The sequence below is a fragment of the Mytilus galloprovincialis genome, chromosome 7 (genome assembly GCF_965363235.1).
Source record: "Mytilus galloprovincialis chromosome 7, xbMytGall1.hap1.1, whole genome shotgun sequence".
Taxonomy (NCBI): Eukaryota; Metazoa; Mollusca; class Bivalvia; order Mytilida; family Mytilidae; genus Mytilus; species Mytilus galloprovincialis.
Genome location: NC_134844.1, coordinates 16,580,143 through 16,592,506, shown reverse-complemented (window position 1 = coordinate 16,592,506; position 12,364 = coordinate 16,580,143). Strand labels below are relative to the sequence as shown.

Sequence of the window (12,364 nt, the reverse complement as noted above, 5' to 3'; positions counted from 1 at the left end):
AGTCTTTGAAACCCTTTACAGAAAAATAAGAACCCCTAGCAAAAACCCAGATGCTCCAAGAACTGTAAGCAGTTGTTGCTTAAAAACATGTATTTTTACTAAAACAAATGATCCTCCACCCTGAATCAAAATTACTGTAGACTGTTTTAGCAGTAGCTGTTCGTAAAACAGGGTTTTGGACTGTGATGGACCATCTTACTTTTGGTCTATATTCTTTATGTTTAATTCTAATGTAGTATACTTAAACATTTTCCTTTCTTTTCGCTTATATTATATACGGTCTTTTAGTTAGTTTTCTCGTTTGAATTGTTTTACATTGTCATATCAGGGCCTTTTATAGCTAACTATGCGGTATGGGTTTTGCTCATTGTTGAAGGTCGTACGGTGACCTATAGTTGTTAAGGTCTGTGTCATTTTGGTCTCTTGTGGACATTTGTCTCATTGGCAATCATACCACATCTTCTTTTTTATATTTGCTCTCTTATTCAAACTATATTCTAATAGCTGTTGTAAATACATGCCTCCAGTATGTGGGAAAAAATGAGGGAGGGGATATCATGCATAGAACAATTACTTACGTAAAGAGTTAAAAAAAAATCAAAAGGAAAAACGGATCTTTACCTATTATGGTCCAATATCCAAGATCTAAGTAAATGGTTAGAATCAGCATACCCCATGAATCCAATTTTTGATGCTTCAGCATTTCAAGGAACCCCATGAATTTATTTATAATTGTTGAAATCAAATAAAGTTTAATTCTGATCCCTTATTTGGACCAACTTGAATACTGGGCCCAAAATCCAAAATTTAAATACAGATTTAAATTTTGCATTTGAAAGAACCCCTTTTCATCATGGACCATGATTTGGATCAACTTGAAAAATGGGCCCAAAATCAAAAATAAATCTATCACTCCAATTATAATTTTGGTGGTTGATAATTACCAAGACAAGACAAGACAAGACAATTTATTACAACTTAGGCACACGTATGTACCGGTGCTACAAGAGGATAACAATTATACATTAACAATTACATATATACTTATACATTTACAAGCAAGACACACAATAAATTAATAATTGATATCATATAATAAAACTGAAATATATTTGGTTGATTTGTTTGCAAAATTTTTAATTGCAACGTGGTTAGAAATTATTGTAACATGCTATACCACATGTTTGTTATCTTGATAAACGGTGAACATTATTGCATAAATAAATTAAAAGTATAGTTTTAATGCTAATGAACGGACATGTTTGGCACCAGCCCGCCCGCGTACATCTCCAAATCAATTACCGATTTCGAAAATGCAGTTAAAATGTACAAATGTGTACATATTATGTAGTTAATTGTAAAAATCTATAATACACATTGTGCGTAGTTTTATAGGAAAAATAAACGTACAGTCGACTCTCGTTATGTCGAAGTCAGCCGGACCAGAGAAATATTTCGAGATACACGTAGTTCGACTCAAACGAACACCGGAAGTTCGACAATCTAAGGGACACAACGCTTGCTTAGCTTGGTAAAGCTAAAATAAATCCGGGTGAATATGGCAAGGGGGTCAATATTCTAGTATCAGATCGATGTATTTGTTTGTCACAGTCTTTTATTATTATAATGACATTATTTTTACTTATTCAATTGTTTCTATTAAAAAAAAAATCCTATGGCTTGTCCACATGTTCCAAGAGAGTAATTTCCAATCGATAGTTTCGTTATTCAGGTCGGTTATAGCTGACAAAATTGTTTATTCTCGGATACAAGAGATTTAAGAAAATTTTGATTTCTATTCATTTTGTTTTATCTCACTCTTTCTTTTCAAAAGAAAATATAACAAGATTAAAGATGCCGTTTGAGTAGTTTTTAGGTGATCATCAACGGAAGCCATAATCCTCACTTTATACACACCCAAGCTCATTAGTGTAAATCACAAATTAATTGTTTTGTAAACATTTTAAATACTTTTTCATGAACATTAACAATGTATCACTAATTATTTATAAAAATTCTATAAAAGATAATCTTAGGTAAACACTCATGGAAATAGCATGTCATAAATCAATACAGTGGTCAGTGACCGGAAATTTAATTACACGTGTATTGTCAGATTATCTCTCTTCAATCCATTTAAATCCCGGAGGTCATGTTTTGACATATGTGTATTAGTTCGAGATAAAAAAATGAATTTTGAATGCTTTTGTTAACCTTGGGACCGTAAATTTAGTTCGACTCAACCGAAATTTCGACTCATCCAATTTCGACTCATCAGGAGTCGAATTACATACTTTTGTATGGAATAAAGTTCGGGACCACGTGAAAACTTCGACTCATCCGAAATTTCGAGTCAACCGAGTTCGAGACAACGAGAGTTAACTGTACATTATTATCCAATGAAAATTATATTTCAAATCTGGACCCCAACCTATTAGGATCAAGTAGAAATTGAACATGAACTCCACAACAAAAATAAAATACCACATAACAACCTTTAAAACACAATAATTTTTTTTTAGTTATAACGAAATTTTTGTGACAACTCCTGACTAAAATCAGTTGAACAGATAGAATTATAATTTAAACTATTACTGTTCAAAGGGAAATAACTAAAAAAAAACAAAAGACCAAATGACATATTTAAATGACATATAGAAGTCGATTATAAATTCCACCATTTCTGTTCACAGGGAAATAACTCAAAATTATATGATCAGAATCACTTTTGATACTGAAAAAGTCTACAACCCAACAACGAGAACAGCTAAAATCGTGAAAATTAGACTTGACTTTCATTAAGTGACAGGAGACAACTTATCTTAATTTGAAAAAATATCATCAAAGCGTTTTCATGTTAACTAATGAACGAACACTGTTTGTCAGCTCCCGCCTGCCGTACATACCCAAATCAATAACCGATTTTTCTTTCAAAAATCCATTTAAAAGCGAAGAAAAAACACAACAGGTACTTCGTGGAATACTGAATTCAGGTGCTATACACAAATGGATATATATAGATTCTATCTTTATCTCACCTGGTCCAAATGTCCAGTTGACCTATTGTCATCATCTGGCGTCCGTCTTCCATCGCCTGTTTAGCTTTGACAGCTCGGTCTATTCCACCGAAACTACAATGCCAATATAAACAAACGTAATTATGTTAAGCATATAAACCTCCTTTCTTTTTATTTAACGAAAACAAACATAGTAATCAAAATCTTGGTCGGAGAGGTAAAAATGCTTTCAGGAAAAGGAAGGATAAGCATCATTATTTGCATCTTGAAATCGCCTAAAATTAAAAAAAAATTAACCATTTAGAAAGAATACTTTAATAAATGATCTGTACCTTTAGTGTGTAGCAATCTTATTTGAGGTCTTTTAAAAACATATCGAAATTGATTAATTATATCAGACAGAATTAAAAAGTATAAAATAAGCATAAATAACTACAAAAGTATGTCTTCTAAAGGATGCTATTCAATTAACAAAACTTTTCCTTTTTTTTTCAATTCAAGGTGCTCTAAAGTTGACTTATCAAACGGTTCTTTCAAGTTATGGGGGAAAATGCAAGGACTGGTACATACACGTTGCAAATTGAATCATCGATTGAAAATGGTTACAATCTCTGTCAAATAACGAACGCTCATTCGCACTAGATAATTATGTGGGTTAAACGTCAATGCAAATAACTTTAAGATGTAAAGTATCAGTAAGATTTGAAATATTGATAGGTTGATCAACAATCAAAAGTTCTTTTGGAAAAAATAATGACTTCGTAAACTTTTTTGGGCTCTGTATATTTTCGCTATCCAAGGATTACGATCCATCCCTTGACTAGTGAAGATGATTTCTGTGGTTGCCTGTGTAATGTATACAATGACGCAATGATTTATTGCATCTCATTGTATTTTTTAAAAATTTGTGTATGAAAAATATCATTTCCACGACGGACGTGTTTCTTTGTTAGTTTTTCGTTAGTAAGGCTAATTGATAAAGATAATAATTTGCCCTAAGTTTATAACTACCATAACTCAATCATTTTTTTTGTTAAATTGATACAAATTTGATGAAATACCTCTGATATCTTGTCATACTTAGTTGTTGTATCGGTGGGATATGGGCTCTACTTCGATGACTGTGTTTGTGTTTTCTTCTTATAACCGTTCTGAAATATTGTACACTGCATTAAATGGTGTTATTCTGATTTTATAGATAATACAGAAATAAGAAAATGTGGTATGAATACGAATGAGCAAACTATTCAACAGACACAAACCCATGAATGTGACCAATGGAAGCCACTATACGGCCTATAATAATGCACGAGGAAAACCACTGCCATATGGAAGATATAAAACGCCTCCGCATGAAAACGTTTGAAAGAATTCAAAGGAGAGTACTAGCTGCATAATGAACTCAATAAATAAACGAAATATACATATATTATGATGTCAGACAGCTATCAACGACAACCACTGAAATACAGGCTTCTGACTTGGAACAGGCTCATCAAGAATATGCCGGGAAGTTTTCCAATCGTCATTGCATTGCTGTCATGGTTTCACCGACGAAAATGTTATTGTGATATTTAAAAGGGAAGACATTTATTACAATGTTATTTGTTCGTGCATATTTATACACGTTGAGGGTCTTGGGAATTTCAGTCCAAACATTAGCTAACTATTGGACCCCTTTTTACAAAATCCTATATCCGAACACAGTAACGAACTACAAATAAACACAAGTCAGTGGCGGATCCAGAACTTTTCCTAAGGGGGGGCCCGCTGACTGACCTAAGGGGGGGCCCCTCTCCAGTCATGCTTCAGTGATTTCCTATATAATCAACCAAATTTTTCCCACGAAAGGGGGGCCCGGGCCCCCCAGCCCCCCCCCCCTGGATCCGCCTATGCAAGTATGTAATTTTGATATATCGAAAATGACTTGTGGCTACTGAAATTTACTCGGGCGAACAGTTTAAGCCTATCAACTTACCCATACAAGAAACTACAGTTACCAAAAACATAATCCTTTTGTATGTGTTGACAGAATATCATTCTATCCACACTAGATAGTACTTTGCATTGTGCCATTTCAATTGTGATCCCTCGTACAGTATAGTTTACTCTATAAGTTTTTAACCGCACAACTTTATGTTTTATAAATAGAAAACTATGTCTCATGTACATGTATTAAAATAGAGGTTCCGGTAAGCTTTAGTGTGACGTAAAGTTAACTATTTATAAATTGTTATACAAGATTTGCGATTTTTAAAAATAGCATATTAGAAGTCGTATAAGGCCACATTCACATCAAACGTCATGCACTGTATCCTGTTTACGATAATCATAATTTCATGTGGTGAATTCTGTTTTAACATTAAAATTTGTTCTCATCTGTATAACAGTTTTTTTATACTAGCACATGATATTTTTTTCAACCGAGTTAACTACATGAAGTGTAATATAGGTCGGGGCTGTGTTATTGATTTTTTTTTATTATCACTCATTCATTGCTGGAGAAAAAAAATATTTTAGAAAGACAGCAAGAATAACACGGTTAAGGCGGTAAATAAGTAATTCAACGTTGAGTTTCAACAATAAATCTTGTGTCTGTGTGTAATTGTCACTACCACACCGCCAAAAATATCTTCAAAACATTAGTTTGTCATCCACTCATGCATGGTCGATGCCTTATGAAAACCGTTATCCTGATCCGATTACTTATTCAGTTCTTGGGAAGTTATGATGATTCAGCCGACAGTGCTGGAAAACCTTGCCAAAGTTTGTCGTTCGTTTGTTTGTAATACAAGATGTACCCCCTTGGAGCCTATGCTTAAAACAATTTGCTCGTTAACTTTCCTGTTAGAAAGTTAGGAATCGATCAAAAAGTGGATTTTGTCTGTCAAAGTAATTTGACTTGAGTGATGCAGCAATTTCAATAGATATATGAATGATAATAGTTGGTCAAGTTGTCAACACATAGCCCTACAACCCCAGCTTGTCTGGCAAAACAGCCGTTGGACACAGAGTAATCTCGGACTAGTCAACACACCTACTCCCAATTTCTATTTATACTAATTTTAAATACCTTTCAGATTTTGTATCACATCTTGGTTGTATTGTTCCCATCATGCTACGACTCTCGTATTGGTGGTTCCTTCTCAATATTACTCTGAAATATTTCATTTTTAATAGTATAGTCATTTCAATTAATTGTGTGGTTTATATTTTTACTCAAAGATGACTTGATCTAAAGATTGACAATTGTTATTATTTCTGTAATGTTCTATTAATGATGTACATGTATATATTTATATATTTCTGAAGTTGATGAAATTTTGAAATTTCTGCATTGCAATTTAACTTTGAAAGGGCAAATAGTTATCAAAAGTACCAGGATTATAATTTTATACGCCAGACGCGCGCCTCGTCTACATAAGACTCATCAGTGACGCTCAGATCAAAATAGTTAAAAAGCCAAATAAATACAAAGTTGAAGAGCATTGAGGATCAACAATTCCTAAAAGTTGTGCCAAATATGGCTAAGGTAATCTACTCCTGCGGTAAGAAAATCCCCAGTTTTTCGAAAAATTCAAAGTTTTGTAAACAGAAAATTTATAAAAATTACCATATAATTGATATTCATGTCAACACCGAAGTGCTGACTACTGGGCGGGTGATACCCTCGGGGACGAAACGTCCACCAGCAGTGGCATCGACCCAGTGGTGTAAATAGTTATCAAAAGTACCAGGATTATAATTTTATACGCCAGCACACCGTAATTTGTAAGCAATATTTAAATATAGAAAAAAGAGCCACCAACATTAAAATACGATATATGTTTATTTTCCGTGAATACGTTAAACATGTATAAAGAAAATTTCGGACCAACCATACAAATATTTCGGACCTAATTTCCATTTCAAAAAACAACGGCAGACATTATCTGTTAACCAAGCTTTGTTCTTTACCTATAAATAAATTAAATAAAATTTTAGAGGATTGCAACACAATTTCATATTACAGTCCTAAGTATGAAATTGTCCAAATTATAATGGCATATTGTTATTCTAAACTGTTTCCAAAAATTGATCGCCCTGAAGATCATAAAAAACATTTTATTAAAATAAAGTATGTCAATAAAGGTTTTGATTTTGTAAATATTGCCGGTATTTTTAACGACCATTCTGTTAAAGACCAAATTCCTGGATATTTTGATAATACTGAACTCCCTCTCATTTGTTATATTTACAAGAAATCTACCCGAAAATATGTGTTTAATTATAGCCAATTGTGTAAAGATGTAAATATCACTGAAAATACACCTATGTCGTGTAATTGCAGTAATTCAGAATACACCTATGGACCAATTTCCCATGTTATAACAGGAGACCTTAACATCGTTCGCGACCGAGAGTTAAAATCATTCCTCAGTAAAGGACCTAAATATCGTCCCCCGTCAACTATTAACTGGAATGAGTGTCGTAATATCATCAACGACTCACTCCGCGCCTACTGTTTGAAATGGGTAAAACGGGAAAAAGCTGACAAAAAATCTTTGGACTCTTTTTTTAATTCAGTAATGAAGATAGTTGATATTCGAATACAACATTTTAAAGAACATTTTACCCTCAACAAAAACTATAAAAACCCTATTTCGCGTATCAAAAATAAACTAACAGAACTAGCCAAGGAATTTGTTTTTGTCCCGGCTGATAAAGCTGCTAATAATATCATTATTGTTTGACGTAAATTTTATATAGAGGTTCTGCAAAAGGAAATCACGAATTCACCAACATTCCAACTGACTTCATTTTCTGAAAACGACATCTGTAACAAACATAAACTTTTAGCTACTTCTTTACAAGCAGAACCAAACACAATGAAAGTCCCAACTATGTACTGGCTTCCGAAGCTGCACAAAAAACCTTACAAATATAGATTTATTTCATCTTCCAGCCATTGTTCAACTACTAAATTGTCTGTTTTACTTACTAGTACACTTGGTACAATAAAAAACCTGATAATAAATTGTTCAAATAAGGCCTTTGAAAATAGTGGAATTAATTACTTTTGGAGTGTCAAAAACTCGTTGGAAGTACTTGATAAATTGCATGCATATATTGGTGATTTTGAATCTGTTCAAAGTTTTGATTTTTCTACCCTATATACCACTTTGCCTCATATTCTTATTAAGAAAAAATTCACATCCCTAATTAACTGGGCATTTAAAAAGTCGGAATGCGAGTACATATGTTCAAACTCTTTTAGATCATTTTTTAGTAGCAATAAACAAAAGAACTATGTCAATTGGACATGCTTTGATACTATTTATGCACTTGAATTTTTACTTGATAACATTTTTGTTCGCTTTGGAGATTCCGTATATCGTCAAGTTATTGGAATTCCAATGGGGACTAACTGTGCACCACTTATTGCGGACCTGTTTTTGTATTGTTATGAGTTACAATTTATGACTAAAATTAGCAAAGACCCATCAAAACAACATTTGATACAAAAATTTAACAATACTTTTAGATATTTGGATGATATATTGGCTCTAAATAATGACGACTTCAGTATGTATACTAAAGAAATTTATCCTGTAGAACTTACTTTAAATAAAGCTAACGATAACAATGACCACTGCCCTTTCCTCGATCTTGATATCTATATCATAAACGGGAAGCTTAATACAAAAATTTATGATAAAAGAGATGATTTTTCATTTCCTATTGTTAATTATCCATTTTTAGATGGTGACGTTCCCTTGTCACCATCTTATGGTGTTTATATATCTCAACTTGTACGATTCGCTCGTGTATGTAACAATGTATTAGATTTTAGCGAGAGAAATTTATGTATTACTGAAAAATTATTACACCAGGGTTTTCGATATCACAAACTGGTCAAAACATTTACTAAATTTTATCATCGGTATAAGGAAATAATTCGTAAATATAACTCAACATGCAGACATCTTATACGTTCAGGTATTTCACATCCAAAATTTTATGGAAATATTCTTTATAAAGCACAAAAATGTCAGTATTCTCCTCAAAAACTAACAAAACCTTTAAATAGACTTATTAAAAGGGGATATAGTTACGATACTGTTGTCAGGTCATTAAAGATTGCATATTTTGGCTTTAACATTGATTCACTGATAGGGTCTTTGCATCGGAACTAAACACATTTATTTCTAAAAAAAACAGTTGTTGGCATGACACGGGTTATGTTCTTCTCATATATTTTATGATAGTATGATACTAAACCCCTAACGGGAGGGATTGTACCTGATATTCATATGATGAAGACATAATCTTTCAATCAGTTTAATTGAGGTCTGGAGCTGGCATGTCAGTTAACTGCTAGTAGTCTGTTGTTATTTATGTATTATTGTCATTTTATTTATTTTCTTTTGTTACATCTTTTGACATCAGACTCGGACTTCTCTTGAACTGAATTTTAATATGCGTATTGTTATTCTTTTACTTTTCTACATTGGCTAGAGGTATAGGGGGAGGGTTGAGATCTCATAAACATGTTTAACCCCGCCGCAATTTTGCGCCTGTCCCAAGTCAGGAGCCTCTGGCCTTTGTTAGTCTTGTATGATTTTAAATTTTAGTTTCTTGTGTATAATTCGGAGTTTAGTATGACGTCCATTATCACTGTACTATTATGCATATTTTAGGGGCCAGCTGAAGGACACCTACGGGTGCGGGAATTCTCGCTACATTGAAGACCCATTGGTTGCCTTCGGCTGTTGTTTGCTCTATGGTCGGGTGGTTGTCGCTTTGACATATTCACCATTTCCTTTCTCAATTTTATTTTATAAGTAAAATAATCAGAGTACTTTCCAATAAATGTGGTTTTAAATGCCAGCATTTATCTATAATATGGACAGTAACTGTTAATAAGAGTAAGGCTGACAAAAGTTAACGCTTTATTGCTTTCTTTTAAGGGGAGACAATTTACCAATTTGTTTAATATACATTTTTACCTAAGAACGATTTCCACCTCATCTTTCTAAACTAGAAAACTTGAATCCTTTGTGTCTAAAATTATACGAAAGTTTGCTTTTCAATGCATATAAATGCAAAGCATTCTCAAAAAAGATATACGAGTATAATAAGGAAACGTTTATCGGGGGATACGCATAAAAAATTTATCTAACCTCCTATACATTTCTAGGAATATGATTGGTTAAAAGCGTCCTCGTGGAAACCGTGTATATTTAATATTAGGTTAGTTGGGAGGCGGGGCTTATTTCATACACGGTAAGTAGTGGAGTTATGTCCCTTTATATTTCATATAAGGTAGTAAGGAGGCGGGGCTTATTTCATACACGGTTAGTAGTGGTATTACGTCCCTTTAGAAACCGAGAAAAAATCTTAAAGGTTTCAACAGACGAAGAAAGTCATGATCAAGTGAAATAAATTCATAATACATATTTAAATCTAACAAGTTGTCATTGTTGGCATCTAGTTTTGTAGGATTAAAGGAAGTAGATTCTTAATCATGTTAATGCTAACTGTATTGAAGACTTGCTCATTTTGATAGGTCACTAGTCTAAATTTTATACGTTAAGATAGTAAATAAGATAAATTCGTTACATTGGAATTTACTGACCCCATATATACCGTGTCACTAGCACACTATGTAACTAATAATGTGAGTGAAACGTCAAATTGAATTCATGAGGTTTCTAATAGACAAGCACATGAATACATGACGGTGTTGAATTGCTCAGCTCCCCCCTTTTTGTATGAGTGTCTATATCCACTATGTACATTGCAGTTTATATTTTTATGACACCTTTTTAGTGTCATGGTAATACTACAGGTTTTTAACTTACCTATGTAAGACATAGAAGTTACTTAACCAATCTTCTTTCATATGTTTGTGTTGTACTATTCCTCTATGCATATCAGGCAATACTTTCCACATACACGGTTTTTTTTTTTTTTTTTTAAATTTTTTGCGCAAAACTCGTTTCCTTTGGGATATGCAGTTCAACTTAATGGCAATAGATTTTTTCAATCTACTCTATGTGCAACTTATTTGATTTCTTTTTAATAATCTATCTCTCTTGAAAATAATAAAGAACTTTAGAAGTAGGTATAATAATATATCGCTGTTCCAGAGACGTATTCTATATGTTTTCAAATAGTTCAAAACTGAATTGTCTCGATTTTGATGAAACAAAATTCCAAACATTGTCAAGCACAAATACACAATACGAAAATGTATTTCCATGTGTATTCCAGTTTAAACTGGAGCCATATTCCTTACATTAATACCAGTGAAAACTAGAATAGAAGAAACTATGTTATGTGTGTCATCGATTTTTTCTTACGTGTGCTAAAAGAAAAATAAAAGATTCAACTATTCAAAAACGGCATTAAATTACTGCGTAGGACATGCACCATTACCTTACAAATCCCAAAATGTTGACCCAATGCAAAATAGATTTTTATGAAGTACAATATTCAGTGGCGGATCCAGAACTTTTCCTAAAAAGGGGGGGGGGGCGCTGACTGACATAAGGGGGGGGGGCTCCAGTCATGCTTTATTGATTCCCTATATAATCAACCAAATTTTTCCTACGAAAGGGGGGGGGGGCGGGCCCTGGATCCGCCTATGATATTAGCCACGGTTCAACTTCTCAAAATGTCGGTCAAATGTTCAGTGGAGCTTATTAATGTCTATTTATTAATCATACCGGCTTAAGATAATTCTCTATAGTTACATTTATTTTGATTATTATCATATTGTTCAAAATGATATATTGATGCAACTTAAAGGCAAATATTTTATTGATTTGATAAAAGTTACACCTAGATTTTTTGCCATTATCGACCAAAAAAGTGAAACGCACAGACACTGAGCACAGACAAATGCAAGTTATTTTCGAGATATTTTTTCATCATATCTTTTGAATAAAAATTCAACTATTCTGATCTATACGAGCGAAGATGTTCCGGTCCGGACGCTATATAGTTTCTTAGATTTGACAATAAGATGAACTAAGATCGTAGGAACTATTACTTTTCACATATTTTGTATAAAGCAAATTGTCGTTCTTTCCTGTCAGACCCCCATCCCCCTCCTTTCAACTCCCGTCCCGCTTTTGTATGATTGCAACTTATGTATAAGTTTGAACATGTGATTACAATAACAATATAAATGTTCAATAGCCACGATGACATAATATATATATATTTATTAGAAAAAAGGGAAGGCTTATTGTAGGATACTGACTTGATATTTGAGAAGGTAAATCAACAATACTGTTATTTTTTTCACAAATCAACATACCAAAAAATCATTACTAGTACTTCGTATTCATTTCTACAAC

The 12,364-nt window shown here is 33.0% G+C and overlaps 1 protein-coding gene across 2 annotated transcripts in view; it reads right to left on the bottom strand.

The window, feature by feature from the left end:
- Nucleotides 1-10,971, bottom strand: part of LOC143082422 (choline/ethanolamine kinase-like) — a 33,465-nt gene extending 22,494 nt beyond the window's left edge. The window contains exons 1-4 of one of the 2 annotated variants that reach the window (XM_076258080.1): nucleotides 10,862-10,971; nucleotides 6,091-6,174; nucleotides 4,079-4,168; nucleotides 3,039-3,131 (exon numbers count right to left, since the gene is read on the bottom strand). In XM_076258080.1, coding sequence (XP_076114195.1) covers nucleotides 3,039-3,131; nucleotides 4,079-4,168; nucleotides 6,091-6,174; nucleotides 10,862-10,953 — 359 coding nt within the window. In that variant the 5' untranslated portion in view covers nucleotides 10,954-10,971. Of the gene's footprint in view, nucleotides 1-3,038; nucleotides 3,132-4,078; nucleotides 4,169-4,995; nucleotides 5,149-6,090; nucleotides 6,175-10,861 lie in introns of those variants that run through there. The other variant, XM_076258079.1, reaches the window with a different exon arrangement.
- Nucleotides 10,972-12,364: the final 1,393 nt, after the last annotated feature.